Source organism: Mesoplodon bidens (assembly GCF_964165515.1).
Source record: "Mesoplodon bidens genome assembly, contig: HAP1_SCAFFOLD_298, whole genome shotgun sequence".
Taxonomy (NCBI): Eukaryota; Metazoa; Chordata; class Mammalia; order Artiodactyla; family Ziphiidae; genus Mesoplodon; species Mesoplodon bidens.
Window position 1 is genome coordinate 229,712 of NW_027671473.1, and position 22,030 is coordinate 251,741.

Sequence of the window (22,030 nt, forward strand, 5' to 3'; positions counted from 1 at the left end):
ATCCCCGCCCCTTCCCCAAACTATTAGAGTTGTCCCAATCCTCCCACTCATTAGCCTATAAAATTACCCAGCCCATAAAAACTAACCGCCCCATATTTGGGGGCCTCTAGCCTTCTGAGATGGCCCACACTCTGTCTGTGGAGTGTGTTTCTCTCTAAAGAAATCCACTTCTTACTTTGTCTTTCACTGAATTCTTTCTGCGATGAGACATAATGAACCTGAGCTTTAGTAAGTCCCGAGACCACATGCGTGATCTCGATTAAAAGATAGTGGGTTCTGACTGGGTTCGAGTCCCAGCCCACGGGTTCAAGTCCCACCTGAGTTCCATGGTTGCACACCCACTAAGCTGGTCCCCCTTGGCCTCCCCCCTTGAAGCGCTGGCCACCACGACACACAGTTTATTTTCTCCACAGCACCATTGCTCTGTGAAGTGGGCTTGTTTATTCATCCGTTTACTTTTATTGTCTGTCACCCCCTCCCGAATCTGTGAGTACAGGAATCTGACTGTCTTGCTTGGCTCTCCCTCCCCGGAGCCTGGAACGGGGCCTGACACCTAGTAGGAGCTCAAGAAACATGTTGAAGCAATGAAGGAATCCAGGGAATCAAAGCTCAGTCACAGCTGTGTGTTGGCTGCCCCTCTCCCAACCCAAGCCCTTTATCAGGGAACCACCTCTGATCAAATTAGAAAATGGTTTCCCTTGGGCCCAAGTGCACTCGGCTGAAATGGGTGAGACAATGGGTGCCTTAAAGGAGTGACCCCAGTTTGTCCACGCTCTAGTTTGCACTCAGGCTGCTTTGTGGAACCACCCAAGCCACAAGGCGACCTGTGTTCTCCCTGGTGGGGCCAGTGCTCAGGAGACCTTGTAGCCAAGAGATACCATTCTCTCAAATATTTACCAGGCCCTGCCCTCGGAACTGGGTGGCAAGAAACCTCCACTGAGGGAGAACTCTAATGCACCGACACGGGTGATCCCTGAGGCTGCACCCAGGTCATGGGCACAGGTGTGCTGGTTGACTGGTGATGTCTGCAGGGGGAGGGCAGAAGCTCTGGGGCCTGAATGCAGAAGGGCCTCACCTGACGTGATGGCGGCGTCCCTCCTTAAGTTCTCAACCTCGTGCTTCAGGGAGGTGATTTCTAATTTTCTCTCAGACAGGGTCTGGCACAGCACCTGGTTGTAGCCTTGCTGTAGGGCACTGATCTGTGGAAGGAGGCAACACACAGTCAGAGGGGGCCAGCCAGGCCTGCAGGACACGCCGGTACTTCTCCAACGTTGGGCAAAGAGTCGGGTTGACATTGGATCGGGGTGTTGGGGAAACCAAGGTTTTCAGTTGTCACTAGTGGAAGGGGCAGGAGGGGCCTGTTCCTTCAGTGACCACCATGTCATCGGTCCTCGAGACACGAACCTTATCTTTGTGGCCACCCAGGGGCTCCGGTGCTGCTGTCTTCCTATGACCTGTGGGTTTTCAGCCATAAATAGACCAGTTGTTGGTTCCAGATCATCCAGCACTGACTGGATGCACAGCAAAGTTCAAGAGCCGGGAGCAGGTTATGAAATGAATTCCCTCTAATGAGAATAGAGGGTAGTTTATACCTCACAGAACACTCCAGAGTTTACAGAGCCCGTTCACACATGCTACACTGATACTCGTCACAGCGTTGCTGAAGGCTGACGTTCCCATTAATGTGCCCATTTTGCAACGGAGCCAGGTTGAGACTCAAAGAGGCGAGGCCCCCTGCTCGGGATCATGTGGCTGGTCAGACGTGGTGTCTGATTCAAACCCAGTCTTTAGTTGCCTGGTTCCTCCTTCCCAGGTGGCTCTAGGAATGAGCGTGAGAAGTTGGAGGCTGTAAAGCATGGCATGGACTCGGGAGCCGGACTGTGGCCTTCAAGTCCTGTCTCTGCCAGTTAACGGGCTTTGTGAACACAAGGAGGACACCATATTCTGTTTCCTTTTGTTCAGTCTGTACGCGGGGTGATGGTAGTCCCAACCTGATAGGATTGTGAGAAGTATTTTAATAAGTTAACATGTGTACAAGTGCTCAGATCATGCCTGGCACACGGCACAGGGGGATGAGCTGTGACGGTCCTCTCCTCTGACTACCCACGGGGTGTTTTTTTTGTTTTGTTTCGGGGGATTTTTGTGTTTTTTTTTTTTGCGGTACGCGGGCCTCTCACAGTTGTGGCCTCTCCCATTGCGGAGCACAGGCTCCGGACGCGCAGGCTCAGCGGCCATGGCTCACGGGCCCAGCCGCTCCGCGGCATGTGGGATCTTCCCGGACCGGGGCACGAACCTGTGTCCCCTGCATCGGCATGCGGACTCTCAACCACTGCGCCACCAGGGAAGCCCTCACGGGGTGTTTTAGCTTCAGCTTCCCTCGTCCGTCTCTGGGGAAGGTAGTTGGTAATCTTTATGTGTGCATTTGTAAGCCTTGCCAGGCTCACTTAAACGCCAGTGTGGTTGTTATTAAGAGGAAATACAGGGGCTTCCCTGGTGGTGCAGTGGTTGAGAGTCCGCCTTCCGATGCAGGTGACGCGGGTTCGTGCCCCAGTCCGGGAAGATCCCACATGCCGCGGAGCAGCTGTGTCTGTGGGCCATGGCCGCTGAGCCTGTGCGTCTGGAGCCTGTGCTCTGCACTGGGAGAGGCCACAACAGTGAGAGGCATGTGTACCACAAAAAAAAAAAAGAAAAAAAAGAGGAAATACAGGAATCGTGGGTGGGAGGACCACAGGTCGGCTCTATCTATGGCTGCTGTGAGCACCCTCTAAGTCCATGGCTCAGAGCCCCCTCAAGGGCGGGCCCCCCTCCAGGGGTCTAGGTCTACACGTGGGGTGTGGAAGGCTCTCCATCAAAGGCAACGTTGGTAAGGGCCCGAAAGTAGCTGCCAGGCCTCGGCCTCCACAGAGCAGGTACCCGAGAGGCCAGGAAAGAGAGCTGGGCCTGGAACCCCCTCCCTCTCGGTCTGATGTGGCCAGACTGCTTGTTCTGAGTGGCCAGGACTTTCCCACCTCAAGGTGCACTGTGGGCCTTTGCCCTGTGATTTTTCAGATGTGAGGCCTCAGTACTAACACAGGGACACGTTTATTGGGGCATAAATGCCACACAATCCGTAGACAGGACAAGAGCTAGCTTGTTTTGTTTTAGTATTTTTTTTTTTTTTTTGCTGTACGCGGGCCTCTCACTGTTGTGGCCTCTCCCGTTGCAGAGCACAGGCTCCGGACATGCAGGCTCAGTGGCCATGGCCCACGGGCCCAGCCGCTCCACGGCATGGGGGATCTTCCTGGACTGGGGCACGAACCTGCGTCCCCTGCATTGGCAGGTGGACTCTCAACCACTGCGCTACAGGGAAGCCCCACTAGCTTGTTTTGATAGATCAAAATGGAAGTGACAAGGAGAAGGGTGCAATTTCTTTTCTTTTCTTTAAAATAAATTTATTTATTTTATTTATTTATTTTTGGCTGTGTTGGGTCTTTGTTGCGGTGCACAGGTTTATTGCAGCGCCTTCTCTTGTTGCAGAGCATGGGCTCTAGGCGCACGGACTTCAGTAGTTGTGGCACGACGGCTCAATAGTTGTGGCACACGGGCTTAGATGTTCCGCGGCATGTGGGATCTTCCCAGACCAGGGCTCGAGCCCGTGTCCCCTGCACTGGCAGGCGGATTCCTAACCACTGTGCCACCAGGGAAGTTATGGGTGCAATTTCATTGTTCTCCTAAGGTAAGTTTGCCAGATTTAGGGGAGGAAAAATGGATGTTCACTTAAATTAGGATTTCAGATAATGAATAATATTTCAGTGCAAATGTGTCCCATGCAATATTTGGGACACACACTAAAACGAAATTCTAAAATTCAAATTTAACTGGGTGTCCTTACTTTATCTGGCAACCCCACCCGAAGAGAGTTCCTAAACTTCAGTCATTCATATACCACTTTCACCATTTTTCCCATGTCTCTTGGCTAGTCCCACTATAATTTCTTAGCATTTTTCGTAGAAGCAGCTCCCTTTTTAAACTTAAAAACGTGCATTAAATTAAATATAACTGTTATAAGAGTAAATAGAGACTCACTATCTTAAATAAAAATAATCCCTCCAAAAGAAGAAATACAGGAATTTCCCTGTTTACCATCAGACCAGGTTGCAGGCATCACACTAAAAAAAAAAAAAAAAAAAAAAAAAAAAGATTGGGGGGAGGTGGTGGGCATGCCCAGGTAATGGAGTTCGGGCGTGCTGATATGGCCACCAGATGGCGCGCACAGCCTTTGGTCTTGGTTTGTGTCCTTGGAAATCTTGTCATTATTACTCTGGTAGAATTAACAGAAGTGTCAAGGTCTCACAAGTTTTCTGACTCGTTTCATGCACCATCATGGTTCAGAGTCTAGGACATTTGGGGCAGTTACACTTACCTTTTCCCTGGGTCACCTGAGACATTACTGGTGGGGGGTCTATGATAGAAGTTGCAGGGACACAGGCCACTCTGACCCCCACTCTCCCCAAGGCTATACTTTTGCATGTTTGTGCTTTGGAAACTTTGAGTGAAACAATTCTTTCACATCTTACTTTTCTCTGTTGGGGGGAACTACAACTTTTCCATAAAAGGTCCTTGGAACACTGAAAGTGTTTGTAAGCTCTTCTCAGCTTGATGCTTTTATTTGCATGATACCAGAGATAGAACACACAGAGACAAACTTCCAGAAGGGAAAACATACGTTCCACTCTAAGACTCCAGTGGTTTTGACAGATTTAAAATATTTCAATCTGAGTGTCAGAGTTTTAGGATTTCGGATTGCTGGAAAACTCCAACGAGTCTTCAAACCTCTTTGATACTTTTACTATCAAAGTAAATATCCATATTGTTTGTAATGGCATAAATTCCAAGATGTTTAATGTCTGTTAAGCTGTGTAACAAAATGGGCACTGAATCATAAGAAAGTTAAGAGTGCTAGGAGGAGTGATTGTTTCAGGATGATAATTTGGCTTCTAATTACCACAGGTGTATAAGAGCACATGGAGGTAAGAATTTTCTAGTGATATTGTAGCAGATCGAAGATCTGCGAGAGCAAATCATTATGCACACACCTTCGGGGACCAGGGAAAACACATAAAGTAATCAGAACCATAAATCAACCTGCCATGTGGCTTACACTTCTGGTGGAATGCCCTGCAGGCAGTAGAATAGTTAAGAAACTAAAATGTCAGTGGATGAAACTCGATTTGAGTTCAAACCGATGGAGCCTCTGGTTCACATATGCCTTGCTATAAAATATTCTTCTTCAGTTATAAGTGAAGCTCCAGGGGTAGGGGCGGCAACAGCATGATGCATCAGTGTAATTATTTCTAGATAATATCTTTGTAAAAAAACATTTTTCCCCCAGATATCGGCAGCCACTTTAAATAATACTCAAATTGGGACCGGCTGATATTCAAAGATACGTGGAAATTATATAATATTCTATGTCAAATATATTTCAATTATTTAAAAAAAGGTATGTGGGGAATTGCCTGGCAGTCCAGTGGTTAGGACTCTGTGCTTCCACTGCTGGAGGCCTGGGTTTGATCTCTGGTCAGGGAACTAAGATCCTGCAAGCCGCGTGGTACGGCCAAAAAAAAAAAAAAGGTATGTGGGAATAATTCAGCCTCATCCATGTACCTGAAAAAGACATGTCATTTTCTCAGGAAAGCTCTGAAATGGGAGAATAACTGAAAGGAATATTTCAGCAAAATTGGGTTCAGTTCAAGAAAAAGGTGCTCATTAATGTGTCAGCTACATGTCAAGGTAGCTGTTTGCACTAATAATCCCTACAGGACCTGTTACTTTCATTGTTTTTTCAAAACCAGGTTTGAAGGAGAGTCATTAGTTCCTTTAAATATTAGAGCATGTATTTGTTGACTTGTTTATTCTGTCTCCCTCACTAGAGCATAACAGGGGGAAGGATCATGTCTGTCTTGTTCTCTGCTGAATTCTCAGAGCCTGGAAGAGGGCATGGCACGGGATAGGCCCCCCAAAATATTTCTTTGGATTAATGGACGGATGGATGGATGGATGAATAAAGAACAAACAAACAGCCACAGTCCTAACAGAGTTCTAGAAGGTTACTGGGCCCAACCTTTGCCTTCATGGAGCCTACAGTATCCTGCTAGAATCTCCTAGGTTCACCATACACAATCTGTGCCCTTTCTAGAGCACCATTTCTAGGACTGAAACTGTGTACCTAGAATCGGTTACAGAGGGAAAGACAGTAAACAGAGCACAAGAGAACAAAGGCCCCCAAGCACTGACTACGGTTTTTTTTTTTCTATCTCTTTTTTTAAAATGTTTATTTATTTATTTATATTTTTCTTATTAGTCACCCATTTTATACACATCAGTGTATACATGTAAATCCCAATCTCTCAATTCATCATACCACCACCCACACCCCCTGCCGCTTTCCCCCCTTGGTGTCCATACGTTTGTTCTCTACATGTGTGTCTCCATTTCTGCTCTGCAAACTGGTTCATCTTTACCATTTTTCTAGGTTCCACATATATGCGTTAATATAGGATATTTGTTCTTCTCTTTCTGACTTACTTCACTCTGTATGGCAGTCTCTAGATGCATCCACGTCTCTACAAATGACCCAATTTTGTTCCTTTTCATGGCTGAGTAATATTCCATTGTATATATGTACCACTTCCTCTTTAACCATTCATTCGTCTGTCGATGGGCATTTAGGTTGCTTCCATGATCTGGCTATTGTAAATAGTACTGCAATGAACATTGGGGTGCATGTGGCTTTTTGAATTATGGTTTTCTCTGGGTATATGCCCAGTAGTGGGATTGCTGGGTCCTATGGTAATTCTATTTTTAGTTTTTTAAGGAACCTCCATACTGTTCTCCATAGTGGCTGTATCAATTTATATTCCCACCAACAGTGCAAGAGGGTCCCCTTTTCTCCACACCTTCTCCAGCATTTGTTGTTTGTAGATTTTCTGATGATGCCCATTCTAACTGGTGTGAGCTGATACCTCATTGTAGTTTTGATTTGCATTTCTCTAATAATTAATGATGTTGAGCAGCTTTTCATGTGCTTCTTGGCTAGTGGTATATCTTCTTTGGAGAAATGTCTATTTAGGTTTTCTGCCCATTTTTGGATTGGGTTGTTTGTTTTTTAATATTGAGCTGCATGAGCTCTTTATATATTTTGGAAATTAATCATTTGTCAGTTGTTTCTTTGCAAATATTTTCCCCCATTCTGAGGGTTGTCTTTTCATCTTGTTTATGGTTTCCTTTGCTGTGCAAAAGCTTTGAAGTTTCATTAGGTCCCATTTGTTTATTTTTCTATTTATTTCCATTACTCTAGGAAGTGGATCAAAAAATATCTTGCTGTGATTTATGTCAAAGAGTGTTCTTCCTATGTTTTCCTCTAAGAATTTTAGAGTGTCTGGTCTTACATTTAGGTCTCTAATCCATTTTGAGATTATTTTTGTGTATGGCGTTAGGGAGTGTTCTAATTTCATTCTTTTACATGTAGCTGTCCAGTTTTCCCAGCACCACTTATTGAAGAGACTGTCTTTTCTCCATGGTATATCTTTGCCTCCTTTGTCATAGGTAAGTTGAGCATAGGTGCGTGGGTTTATCTCTGGGCTTTCTATCCTGTTCCATTGACCTATATTTCTGTTTTTGTGCCAGTACCATATTGTCTTGATTACTGTGGCTTTGTAGTATAGGCTGAAGTTAGGGAGTCTGATTCCTCCAGCTCCATTTTTTTCCCTCAAGACTGCTTTGGCTATTCGGGGTCTTTTGTGTCTCCACACAAATTTTAAGCTTTTCGGTTCTAGTTCTCTAAAAAATGCCATTGGTAATTTGATAGGGATTGCATTGAATCTGTAGATTGCTTTGGGTAGTAGAGTCATTTTCACAATATTGATGCTTCCAATCCAAGAACATGGTATATCTCTTCATCTGTTGCTATCATCTTTAATTTCTTTCATCAGTGTCTTACAGTTTTCTGCATACAGGTCTTTGTCTCCCTAGGTAGGTTTATTCCTAGGTATTTTATTATTTTGTTGCAGTGGTACATGGGAGTGTTTCCTTAATTTCTCTTTCAGATTTTTCATCATTAGTGTATAGGAATGCAAGAGATTTCTGTGCATTCATTTTGTGTCCTGCAACTTTACCAAGTTCATTGATTAGCTCTAGTAGATTTCTGGTGGCATCTTTAGGATTCTCTCTGTAGAGTATCCTGTCATCTGCAAACAGTGACAGTTTTACTTCTTCTTTTTCAATTTGGATTCCTTTTATTGCTTTTTCTTCACTGATTGCTGTGGCTAGGACTTCCAAAACTATGTTGAAGAATAGTAGTGAGAGTGGACATCCTTGTCTTGTTCCTGATCTTAGAGGAAATGCTTTCAGTTTTTCACCATTGAGAATGATGTTTGCTGTGGCTTTGTCATATATGGCCTTTACTATGGTGAAGTAGGTTCCCTCTATGCCCACTTTCTGGAGAGTTTTTATCATAAATCAGAGTTGAATTTTGTCAAAAGCTTTTTCTGCATCCATTGAGATGATCATATGGTTTTTCTTTTTCAATTTGTTAATATGATGTATCACATTGATTGATTTGCATATATTGAAGAATCCTTGCCTCTCTGGGGTAAATCCCACTTGATCATGGTGTATGATCCTTTTCATGTGTTGCTGGATTCTGTTTGCTAGTATTTTGTCCAGGATTTTTGCATCTATATTCATCAGTGATATTGGTCTGTAATTTTCTTTTTTTGTAGTATCTTTGTCTGGTTTTGGTATCAGGGTGATGGTGGCCTCAGAGAATGAGTTTGGGAGTGTTCCTTCCTCTGCAATTTTTTGGAAGAGTTTGAGAAGGATGGGTGTTAGCTCGTCTCTAAATGTTTGATAGCATTCACCTGTGAAGCCTTCTGGTCCTGGACTTCTGTTTGTTGGAAGATTTTTAATCATAGTTTCAACTTCATTAGTTGTGATTGGTCTGTTCATATTTTCTATTTCTTTCTGCTTCAGTCTTGAAAGGTTATAACTTTCTAAGAATTTGTTCATGTCTTCCAGGTTGTCCATTTTATTGGCATAGTGTTGTTTGTAGTTGTCTCTTAGGATGCTTTGTATTTCTGCGTTGTCTGTTGTAACTTCTTTTTCCTTTCTAATTTTATTGATTTGAGTCCTCTCCCTCTTTTTCTTGATGAGTCTGGCTAATGGTTTATCAATTTTGTTTAACTTCTCAAAGAACCAGCTTTTAGTTTTATTGATCTTTGCTATTGTTTTCTTTGTTTCTATTTCATTTATTTCTACTCTGGTCTTTATGATTTCTTTCCTTCTGCTAACTTTGGGTTTTCTTTGTTCTTCTTTCTCTAGTTCCTTTAGGTGTAACGTTAGATTGTTTATTTGAGATTTTTCTTGTTTCTTGAGGTGGGCTTGTATAGCTATAAACTTCCCTCTTAGAACTATGGGATGCTTTTGCTGCATCCCATAGGTTTTGGATCGTCGTGTTTTCATTGTCATTTGTCTCTAGGTATTTTTTGATTTCCTCTTTGATTTCTTCAGTGATCTCTTGGTTATTTAGTAACGTACTGTTTAGCCTCCATGTGTTTGTGTTTTTTACAGGTTTTTCCCTGTAATTCATTTCTAATCTCATAGCATTGTGGTCAGAAAAGATGCTTGATATGATTTTAATTTTCTTAAATTTACTGAGGCTTGATTTGTGACCCAAGATGTGATCTATCCTGGAAAATGTTCCGTGCGCACTTGAGAAGAAAGTGCAATCTGCTGTTTTTGGATGGAATGTCCTACAAATATCAATTAAATCTATCTGGTCTATTGTGTCATTTAAAGCTTGTGTTTCCTTATTAATTTTCTCTTTGGATGATCTCTCCATTGGTGTAAGTGAGGTGTTCAAGTCCCCCACTATTATTGTGTTACTGTTGATTTCCTCTTTTAGAGCTGTTAGCGATTGCCTTATGTATTGAGGTGCTCCTATGCTGGGTGCATATATATTTATAATTGTTATATCTTCTTCTTGGATTGATCCCTTGATCATTACGTAGTGTCCTTCCTTGTCTCTTGTAACATTCTTTATTTTAAAGTGTATTTTACCTGATATGAGTATTGCTACTCCAGCTTTCCTTTGATTTCCATTTGCATGGAATATCTTTTTCCATCCCCTCACTTTCAGTCTGTATGTGTCCCTAGGTCTGAAGTGGGTCTCCTGTAGACAGCATATAGATGGGTCTTGTTTTTGTATCCATTCAGCAACCCTGTGTCTTTTGGTTGGAGCATTTAATCCATTCGCGTTTAAGGTAATTATCGATATGTGTGTTCCTATGACCATTTTCTTAATTGTTTTGGGTTTGTTTTTGTAGGTCCTTTTCTCCTCTTGTGTTTCCCACTTAGAGAAGTTCCTTTAACATTTGTTGTAGAGCTGCTTTGGTGGTGCTGAATTCTCTTTGCTTTTGCTTGTCTGTCAAGCTTTTGATTTCTCCATTGAATCTCAATGAGAACCTTGCTGGGTAGAGTAATCTTGGTTGTAGGTTCTTCCCTTTCATCACTTTAAGTATATCATGCCACTCCCTTCTGGCTTGTAGAGTTTCTGCTGAGAAATCAGCTGTTAACCTTCTGGGAGTTCCCTTGTATGTTATTTGTCATTTTTCCCTTGCTGCTGTCAATAATTTTTCTTTAATTTTTGCCAAGTTGATTACTATGTGTCTCGGTGTGTTTCTCCTTGGGTTTCTCCTGTATGGGACTCTCTCTGCTTCCTGGACTTGGGTGGCTATTTCCTTTCTGATATTAGGGAAGTTTTTGACTATAATCTCTTCAATATCTTCTCGGGTCCTTTCTCTCTCTCTTCTCCTTCTGGGACCCGTATAATGTGAACGTTGTTGTGTTTAATGTTGTCCCAGAGGTCTCTTAAGCTGTCTTCATTTCTTTTCATTCTTTTTTCTTTATTCTGTTCCGCAGCAGTGAATTCCACCATTCTGTCTTCCAGGTCACTTATCCGTTCTTTTGCCTCAGTTATTCTATTGATTCCTTCTAGTGTGTGGTTTTTTTGTTGTTGTTGTTATTGTATTGTCCATCTCTGTTTGTTTGTTCTTGAATTCTTCTAGATCTCTGTTAAACGTTTCTTGCATCTTCTCGATCTTTGCCTCCATTCTTTTTCTGAGGTCCAGGATCATCTTCACTATCATTATTCTGAATTCTTTTTCTGGAAGGTTGCCTATTTCCATTACATTTAGTTGTTTTTCTGGGGTTTTATCTTGTTCCTTCATCTGCTACATAGCCCTCTGCCTTTTCATCTTGTCTGTCTTTCTGTGAATACGCTTTTTGTTCCACAGGCTGCACGCTTGTAGTTCTTCTTGCTGCTGCTGTCTGCCGTCTGGTGGATGAGGCTATCTAAGAGGCTTGTGGAAGTTTCCTGATGGGAGGGACTGGTGGTGGGTAGAGCTGGCTGTGGCATTGGTAGGCAGAGCTCAGTAAAACTTTAATCTGCTTGTCTGCTGATGGGTGGGTCTGGGTTCCCTCCCTGGTAGTTGTTTGGCCTGAAGCGACCCAACACTGGAGCCTACCCAGGCTCTTTGGTGGAGCTAATGGCAGACTCTGGGAGGGCTCATGCCAAGGAATACTTCCCAGAACTTCTGCTGCCAGTGCCCTTGTCCCTTGGTGAGCCACAGCTGTCCCCTGCCTCTGCAGGACACCCACCAACACTAGCAGGTAGATCTGGTTCAGTCTCCTATGGGGGTCACTGCTCCTTCCCCTGGGTCCCAATGCACACACTACTTTGTGTGTGCCCTCCAAGAGTGGAATCGCTCTTTCCCCCAGTCCTGCCAAAGTCCTGCAATCAAATCCCACTAGCCTTCAAAGTCTGAGTCTCTAGGAATTCCTCCTCCCATTGCTGGACCCGCAGGTTGGGAAGCCCGACGAGGGGCTCAGAACCTTCACTCCAGTGGGTGGACTTCTGTGGTATAAGTGTTCTCCAGTTTGTGAGTCACCCACCCAGCAGTGATGGGATTTGATTTTATTGGGATTGCGCCCCTCCTACTGTCTCATTGCGCCTTCTCCTTTGTCTTTGCATGTGGGGTATCTTTTTTGGTGAGTTCCAGTGTCTTCCTGTCGAAGATTGTTCAGCAGTTAGTTGTGATTCCAGTGTTCTCGAAAGAGGGAGTGAGAGCATGTCCTTCTACTCCGTCATGTTGAACCAAATCTGACTACGGTTTTAAGCAGAATTATGCACTGAGGCCAAAATTCATCAATGACCAATTGCTTTTTTATCAACTTTGTTGAGATATAATTTATGTCCAAGATCAGTGGCCAATTTTAAAGTAGTTCTTTAAAACTTAAAAAAAAAATTTTTTTGTTTTTTGGATTTAGTTTCAGGAGGAAGGAAGTTGACTGGTAAATCCAGACATTCTGGGTGGAGATGTTTTGGTGAAATTCCCTGTAAATGAACCAGCAGCTGCCTTCAGGGTTTGATAAAGGCCTCAGTGTTTGGAACACTGTGGGGTTCCTCCTCCCCACCTCCAGCTCTTTCTGGCTGGGTCCGGGTGGGTGTGAGAAGTGGTCACTGAAGCAACAGGAGTTGGGTGGAAATGCAAAGTGGGTGTGAAAGCATGAGGTGTACAAGGTGGCAGAGCTGAGCCCAAATCACATCACTGCCTCTCACTTGCTGTGCAAGCTGTAACAAGCTCCTGGGCATCTCTGAGCGTGCCTCAGTCTCCTCATCTGTAGAATGGCATCTGCCAGAAGACTGAGGTTTAACTAGCTAATGAGGGGACTTCCCTCATGGTGCAGTGGTTAAGAATCCCCCTGCCAATGCAGGGGACAGGAGTTCGAGCCCTGGTCCAGGAAGATCCCACATGCTGTGGAGAAACTATGCCCGTGGGCCACAACTACTGAGCCTGCACTCTAGAGTCCGCGAGCGACAGCTACTGAAGCCCTCATGCTGCAACTACTGAAGCCCACGTGCCTAGAGCCCATGGTCTGCAGCAAGAGAAGCCACTGCAATGAGAAGCCCATGCACCACAGTGAAGAGTAGACCCTGCTCACTGCAACTAGAGAAAGCCCGTGCACAGCAACGAAGACCCAATGCAGCCATAAATAAATAAATTAAATTAAATAAATAAATAAATAAATAAATAAATAAATAAGCTCATGCACCAAAAGCACCTGCACCGGGGCCTGAACATGGTAGGCACTTAATCAAATCTAATATTGTTCTTACAAGGCTAGAAACTTGCCAACCCTGCACTCCCTGGAACTGTACTCCTCACCATGCTGTGCTCACTGCCCATTTCTAACTACCCGGGCGGCTCCCTCCAGGCTCTACCTGAGAGCTGTCACCCTGTGCTGTGACCCAAGGCCCCGACCCACTTGTCTCTGAGCCCTACCTGGTTTTTCAAGCTCTGGATCTCTCTCTGTTGGGCATCGTCCTCTTCATGCAGAACCTGAAACTTGGGCGGGATCACCCTCTCCTTCTGCCTGGAGGCAGCTGTTTCCAACAGCTTCTGCCTCAGGTTGGCCACTTGGTTCTGCAGGCTTGCTATCACGGTGTCTTTGTATTTAGATTCAAGTTCAAAATCGGAGAGACGGCTGACTTCTTTTCCCAGCAGCAGAATTATTTCATCCTGGGTGGAGGCCAGATGGGAAATTTACTAGGTGTGGGTCTGGGTGTAAGGCTGAGCCCATTTAAAGAAAGACAGGAAAAATATGGTATCATTCTTTGGGAAGGTGAGGGCAGGCAGGGAGGGAAAAAGCAGACTTTCAAGGCTATCTCTGTCACTTTGAAAATCTCATAGAGACAAGAATTGGGTTAAAATGAGGTAATTGTATATAGACCCCTGTAATGGATGTCTATACCTCACAGGTACAGAAACTTTCCTTTCCCCGAGAATTAGACTTTCATATTAAGAACAACCATCCCACTTGGGAACTTTTGTTGCTAGAAAGTTTACTTAGAGTGTTTTCATTTATAATATTCAGCCTAGCACACCGGGGACCTAGGAAAGGTACTTAGGAAAACAACATTCTGTTTGACCACATTCTGCCTATAATGAGGGTTATTTGTTTTAACTTAAAACATTCTTAACTATTTGTTTTCCCTTTCCTCTCTTCTAATATTTCCTGCCTCTTTTGGCTATTCATGTATGAATTTTTTCCAGGTAACTCAATCTGGAAAGTAAATGAGACAGGAATACTGATTTATTTGCATGGGCTCATGTAAACTTTCGGCTGGAAAAACAAAATTGCTGGTAGACTGTACCCACAGGTATAATTAACCCTGTCCTCCATCTCTCCAGTGATAAAGCTCTGCAGCCAAAGAATTGGTTAGGTTTTCCAAAAAAGGAAAAAAAATTTCCCCCAAACTTCTCACCAGACGTTATCAATAAAATGTCAGAAAAACTGAAGAAGAAGAAGAAGAAATTCCCCAGAGGCCTTTTCCAAAGCAGTCACGGGAGGAGGTAAACGGGCAATTTCTGGGCCAGCTCATTCCCAGGAGAGCCGTGCAGTCAGCCTCACGACCTGCTAGCTCCGTGACCTGGGGAAGGACAGGGTCTCGCTCATGAGAAAGCCTGTCTGACACAGCCAGCTGCTGCCAGGGGCCTTCCTTTGGGTCCTTGTGAAAGTTGGTGGCAAAACTTCAAGAGAGAGCATCAGACATATTCCCTACTCCTGGGCAGTTTCCCCTGTTTCACCCTGTTATGATCAGCCAGGTGCTTATTCATTTTTCATGCAACAAACATTCAACGGGCAGCAACTAAGTGCCAGGCCCCGTGCCAGTGCTGGAATATAAGAAGTTTGCAGAGAGCAGTGGACAGCTGTGGGTTCTGCTTTCCTGCTGAGGGTCCCCTTGCCCTTCTTGGAGGGAGTGTTCCTCCTTCCATTTGGTCTGGGTAGGACTGTCAGTCATGTGCCCTGCTCCTTCCTGTCCCACCTCCCCATGTGCATGTGGCCCAAGCTGGTCAATCAGAGATTTCACACATCGATTACAGAGGGAGAGGATCTTGCCTTCTTTTGGATCATGTAGGCTTGTTTGCCTGAGTTTGTCTTTTCTAACACACAAAGCCAGCCTTATGAAGAAAGCCAGACACTGAGGGAAACAGAGGGGAGAAGTTGGTAGTGGGGAGGTGTTCTGATGACATTATTCAAGCTCCTGGATCTAGCCATACCTGAAGCTAGTGGCCCTTTAAATTTTCCAATAAGATGAGCTAATCAATGCTCCCCCTCAAGCTAATTTGTTTATTGTCACTTGAAGGAGTCCTGGCAAGTCAGGGTATAAACGACTTATCAAGAGAAAGAATTATTTCTATTATAAATAGAAAAAATGATAAATGGCTTATAAAAATTTTCTATAAATAGAAAAAATTATAGTGGTTGCACTATATTTCCAAGTTAAAATTGAGGCAGGTTGAAAAATGTCTACAAATACTTTGCAGTTTTGCCATCCAGTCTATTTCCTCACCCTCTAGTCTGGGCTGGCCCCGTGACTAGCTTTAACTAACGGAATGGAGTGGAAGTGATGCTGCATGATCTCCAGGCAAGTTCTTACAGGCTGTGCAGCTTCTGCTCTGACCCCCTGGGAACCCTGAGACCACTGTGCTGTGATGAAAAACCACATGCACAAAGGGGCGCACCAGTCCAGGCGTCCTGGCTGAGGCCCTAGATGTGGGAAGGAGGCCAATGGAGACCGACCACCAGCCTGGCCAAGCCAGCGGCTGACTGAGGCCGCATGAGTGAGGCCAGGGGACACGAGCAAAGGAACCTTCCAGGTCAACCCATAGATTCTGGGGAATAATGAATTGCTGTTTGAAGCCGCTAAGTTTTGGGATGGCTTGTTACACAGCGATAAATACAGAATCTGAGTGTGGCTTCTCGCCTTTCTGCAACATTTTGCAGAGTCTGGTCCCAGGATGCCTGGGTTGGAACCCCCTGCCTCCTGAAGGTTTGGATTTCCGTGTCTGACAAGAACCCCAGGTAGGTCTGCTCCTCACAAACTCTGAGAATTGCTGCAGGAGCAGGCCCTGGCCCTGAAGGAAAGCGAGATATTATAGACTGCTTCTTTTAGAGTAACTTTCAAGTCGTGTCTAAGTGGGGAGAAATTGACCTGGGCCCTTCCCAGGATGGCTTGAATCCACCTGTTCTGCTCGCATCCCTGTTTTAAACCTCTCTGGTTCTTTAACGAGTCTCTCGGCCCAGGCCTCCCTGACTTCAGGGCTCAATTCCTCCTGCTAGGAACGTGTTTTTGCATCACTGTTCCATCACTGAAGGTTGACCAAGTGATTACTGTGTGGGAGTTAGAAGTACCCGCTGAGAAGCTAACCAGACCTCGCTTTGAATCCTAACACTGCTCCTTGCATTGGACAGCCTTGAACACATTACTGAACCTCTCTGAGATTCAGTTTCCTCATCTGCAAAGTGAGGGTGATAAAATCTATTTTGAAGATGGTGAAGATTAACGAGCTAATAAATGTCAAGTGCACAGGACATGGCCCAGCACACAGTAGGTGCTCAGTACCTTGTAGTTGTAGATGTTATTTGGGATAAAATGAGCAGTGGCCAAACCTGGCTGAATGTCTTGGGAGGAAGAGGTGGTTTCTTGGAAGTAGGAAAAAGGGACAGTCCTTGAGACACAGAGAACAAGAGGCAGTGGCAATCTCTCCATGGTCCCTCTTGCTGCTGTAGCTCTGTGCTTCCCCAAGACCCCTTACCTTATCGTGCTGGGACAGGTCCTGGTCCACAAAAATTTCTCTGTAGGGCCCTGTCCCAGGACTTTCCTCGGCCACTGATTGTTCCGACAGTTCCGCGGCGTTGGTCCACACTAACACACAAGATCAACAGAGAAGGCAGAGGAGACAGTGAGTTTCCCCAAAGTCTTAAAAAATATTTTCAGATTAACCTTCACATTCATGAGACTTATGCACTGAAAGCATTACAGGAGGACTGGAAAGGGTAAGAGCTGCCTCATTTCTCTTCCCCAGCGTTAACTGCACTGATGCACTGTGGTGTGTCTCTTTCCAGACTTTTTTCTATGCCGCATAAGAGCTGAGGACCTTGGGCAAGTCATTTGCTCTCTCTAAGCCTTCGTTTCCACATACATAATTCAGGATCCCTGATAGTCTCTGTTATAAAGGGCTATCTGGAGATTAAATAGAATAATGATATAGAGCAGGGCTTGGCAAACTATGGCCCTGCGGCCAAATCTGGAATTCTGCCTATGTTTGTAAATAAAGTTTTATTGCAACATAGCCACAGTGATCATTTACATATTATTTATGGCTGCTTCCCAGCTACAAAGGCAGAGCTGAGTAGTTGCAGCAGAGACCATGTGACCTACAAGTACTAAAGTATTTACTCTCTGGCTCTTTACAGGAGAAGTTTGCTGACCCCTCACGTAGAGCATTTAGCCCTAAACATTAGCTATGTTTGTTTTATTGCAGCCATATCTTTTCAAAAAACAAAAATGCATTTACATGTCAGATGCTTATCCAGCTTACTTTTCAGCTAACAATATCAAAAACATCTTCCCATGTCAGTATTTGAGGCTGTACTGAGTTCTTTTCAAGGGTAGCATTGGGGTCCCTTGTCCAAGTGTGCCAAACCTGTTTAACTAGGATCCACTCGATAGACATTTAAGCTTTCCTATATTTTTTCTTATTTACCCCAGTATTACAAGGCCTTTTTATATGACTTTCAGGGATTATGGCATTGTGTTTGGGGGCCCCACTCTGTATCACATCAGACATCTCGCAATTCACTCACATCAACACTGAATACATTTCTTTTTATTGGTGTAGAAACGTTTGTCAAGATTTCTATAATTCTACTTGTGAAACCACTTGGGCCCAAGCAGCGTATTTTAAATTTCCAAGTGACTATGGTTTCTGGACAGTCACTGCACATTCTTATCTTCCTGTGAAGTGAGAAGCTGAACAAATTGTTTTCAGTGGTGATGAAACTTTAATGAGTCTTAACATCAATGATGGATGAAGCAGGCACTGTCATGTTTGTGGACATTCATCATCTATTCATTTTGCTTCTGCCTTTTTTATTTATGCATTTTAGAGTCAAAGATTCCTGCCCCCCAGCCAGGTCTCAAACCTCTTTGTGGACCCCAGAACCTCTAGTGGACATAGCTGATGGCCTGTGGTGCCCGGAGAATGCACAGCCTTGCGTGTTGAATGAACAGCCCTGGCCACAGTGGTTCCTGGGGCGCGAGGAACACAAGGGCCTGGAACTTCAGCAGCTGCCCATTTTCTCTCCCTCCACCTCCCCAACTAGGTCCATGATTAGAAAACTTTTATTTGAAGCTCACTGCCCCCATCTGACTCTCTTGGATCCTGAGCAGCAAAGTCCTAACTGACTACAGCAGCAGTGCCTGATAGAGAAATAATGGGAGCTACAGAATGCAATTTTCAATTTTCTAGTAGTCACGTGAAAAAGGTAAAAAGAAGAGAGGATTTTTTTAATGATCAATTTTATTTAACCCAATACATTAAAAAAAACATCATTTCAACACGTAATCGACAAAAAATATGGAGATATTTTATATTCTTTTTCTTCGAGGCATGAAGCCTTTGAAATCTGGGGTTTATTTTACACTGATTGCGCATCTCAATTTGGAAACTGAGTTTTCAGGAGGAAGATTTCATCTGTTTTCATATTCCTCAAGAAATCGGCTCCCACTGGACGAAGGTACTGCCTGGCCTGTGTCCCCAGGGAGGGCCTCGGGGTCTGACCCTAACTGGGCCCCTGTCCAGTCTCAGCTTAGAGTTCTGGCGTCTGATGCCATCTCTAGGGGTGACTCCGGCTGCCTCTGCGACCCTGTCGTGGCTGTCTTGAGGGACGCTTCCCTGCAAGATGATGGCCGGAGGGGGGACTTCATCAAACTTACAGAACAGGCTGATCGATGGGGTCCCTTTACTGGGGAAGGTGTGTTTACTCAAAGTCTTTGTGGGGCTAGAATTTGCTCTGAGACTTGCTTTCCTTACACCCAGGCAGGGAGGTGCGGGAGCAGTTACCCCTCACCTGCCCCAAACTTCTTTACCGGCTACTGTTATTTATCAAAAAGAACCTAAGGGCCATGTATGACCAAACCGGCTTAACTCTAGATGCTGGATCCTTCAGAGGTCCCAGTGGGGAGAAGCCCCAGGGAGAGTCGGGAGGGCTGGAGCGGTGGGACGGCGGATATGGGGACGCAGGCACTTTAAGAATTTTCGGGCATGAGCTGTTGGCCAAAAGGCAGGGGAGTTACTTTAATATTTTAACAACCCCCAGCTGTCCTGGTGCGCTCCAATAATCACCAGTCTGCAGGAGGGGCAGTATGTGTGCACCTTAACTGTGTCTTTAAGACATTGTAAGTTGTAAATAAAAGTTAAATAACAATCATGGTTAGGTAATAACTTAATTTTTAAATTTTAATATTTAAAATTTAAATATTAAAATTTTAAAATATACAAATTATTAAGATTGTAAAATTTAAAATTTAAATATTAAAATATTAAATATTTTAATATTTACTGAATGTTCGCTATGCACCAGGCGCCGTGCTCAGCACTTACAGGCAGGATACGATTTCGTCTTCATAACAACCCAGTGAGATAGGCATTATTATTCCCATCTCCATTTTATACGTGAGAGATATGAGGCACAGAGACGTCAAGTCACCTGCTCAAGGACATACAGCTGGTAAGTGGTAGAGTCAAGGGATGAACCTAAGTTTGTTGGATTCAGAGCCTATGCTTTTAACCACTATGTAGTCAATGTATTGAAGTGGGAAGATGTTTATGACATATTATTGAATTTTAAAAATCAGGTACGGAATTCCTTGGCAGTCCAGTGATTAGGATTCTGTGCTTCCACTGCAGGGGGCACAGGTTCCATCCCTGGCTGGGGAACAAAGATCCTGCAAGCTGAGCGGCACGGCCAAAAAAAGAAAAAAAAAGGTTACCTATGTTAGGTTCATATGGTCCCATTATTGGGAAAAAAAAAATATATATATATATGAATCAAGATGCTATTTTAATAAGTCACTCCACATATTTTCTTTTCTCAGTAATTCTTCCCCACCTCCCATGAGCTCTTGCCATTAAGATTTGGCCTTGGAGCTGACGTTTTATTGCCTTGTGGTAAAGGAAGGATGAGTATTAACTAGAACAGGGTGATTTTTCCCCCAGGCAAAATGATGTTTTGATTTTTGACAATGTCTGGAGACATTTTTGAGTACCACAGTTAGGGCGGTTGGTGGTGGTGGTGTTGCTACTGGTATCTCTGGTGGGTAGGAGTCAGGGATGCTGCTAAACATTCGACAGTGGACAGGACAGATCCTTCAACAAGGAGTTATGCGACCCACCTGTCACTGTGCCAAGATTGAGAAACCCTGACCTGATCTGCAGTAAATAAATCCTTGGCTTTGGGTTTTCAAATAGAATTTTTCAAGTCTAAAGCAAGGTGACAGTCTAACAGTAAGCCAATTTAATTGGAAGAACCCAGCTTTGCTAAGAGAGGAAAGAGCTTTCTCGGAACCCTTAAAAAGAGGTGTTTTCTGTCAAGAGACAGCATGGAGGACTGGAGCACAGAGTTTTCTCTAAAGCGTGGAGTAGAGAGGCCCAGACACAAAGGAACTCCCCATGACACGGGAAGATGAAAGTCCTTTTCTGAGGATGGCGAGAGTGTCAGGGGAACGAGGGCAAACATTTGGAAACATGAGACCTGGCTGAGAGGCTGAGGAGATAGAGCCCAGGTAGATGTGAGGGACTCTAAGCCATACGACTCATCCTTCATTTCTCCAGGGGGAATCCAAGGCCTTCAGAGAAGCCCCAAGTTCAGCATGGCACTGGAGAAACCGGTGATTACAGTGGAAAAATTTAAATGGCGGAGTGAAAAAAAGAAAAGAAACAGCCCATGTGCCATGTGTCCAAAGGACACATTAAAAAAAAAAAACCCAAACCCTGTATATATGTTCATAAGACAGAACATGATGCATACAACAAAATGAATGAATCTCAGAAATACTATGCTGAGTGAAAAAAGCCTTCCACAAAGGAACATGTACTACATGGTTCTGTGTACTTGAGATTCTAGAACAGGAATATCTAATCCATGGCGGGAAAAGAATTCAGAAGAGTGGGTGCCTCTGGGGCCTGGGGCTGGGAATTGACTGGCGAGGGACATGAGGGAACTTTCTGGGGTGATGGTAATGTTCTATATCTTGATAGGAATTTGGGTTACATAGTTGTGCACGACTGGCACAACTCAGTGAGCACATTCAAGGTCTAACACCTTTCAGGGTGTGGTAGCCAGTCTCCAAGATGGCCCCACTGATTCTTGTCTCCTGGTATTCAGACCCTTGCATCATCCTCTCCAATACTGGATGGACTTTATATTAGTTAGCTGGGGCTGCCATAACAAAACACCACAGGAGGTCTTAACAAAAGAAATTCATTTTCTCACAGTTCTGGAGGCTGGAAGTCCAAGATCAAGGTGTGGCCAGGGTTAGGCCTCTCTCCTTGGCTTGCAGACAGCCACCTTCCTGCTGTGTCCTCACATGCCCTTTTCTCTGTGCACGTGCATCCCTGGCGTCTCTCTCTCTCTTCTTACAAGGACACCAGCCCTTGGATTAGGGCCCACCCAATCATCTCATTTTAACTTACTCATCTATTTCAATACACTATCTCCAAATAGGGTCACATTCTGCGATATTGGGATTGAGGCCTCAGCATATGCATTTTGGGGGAATGCAATTCAGTCCGTAACAAAGCTTCTCTATGTAACCAAGGATATTGCAGAAATGACACAGTTTGATTCCTGAGGTTAGATCCTAAAAGACATTGCAGCTTCTGCCTCACTCTCTAGGACTACTTGTCTGGAGGAGCTGGCAGCTTGAGGATGCTCAAGCAACGTATGGAGAGGTGCACTTAGTGAAGAACTGAGGCCTCTTACCAAAAGCCATGTGAGTGAACCATCCTAGAGGAGGGTCCTCCAGCCCCAGACAAGCCCCCAGAGGACCACAGCCCAGCCACCACCATTACTGCCACCTCAT

General features: G+C 44.4%; 1 protein-coding gene across 1 annotated transcript in view; it reads right to left on the reverse strand.

Annotated features, from left to right (window-relative positions):
- LOC308611314 (forkhead-associated domain-containing protein 1-like) overlaps positions 1 to 22,030 on the reverse strand; it is a gene marked incomplete at its 3' end in the record, with an annotated part of 102,448 nt that overhangs the window by 39,756 nt on the left and 40,662 nt on the right. Inside the window, exons 4-6 of the mRNA XM_081260141.1 lie at positions 16,701 to 16,810; positions 13,383 to 13,619; positions 1,076 to 1,199 (exon numbers count right to left, since the gene is read on the reverse strand). Coding sequence (XP_081116267.1) covers positions 1,076 to 1,199; positions 13,383 to 13,619; positions 16,701 to 16,810 — 471 coding nt within the window. The remainder of the gene's footprint in view (positions 1 to 1,075; positions 1,200 to 13,382; positions 13,620 to 16,700; positions 16,811 to 22,030) is intronic.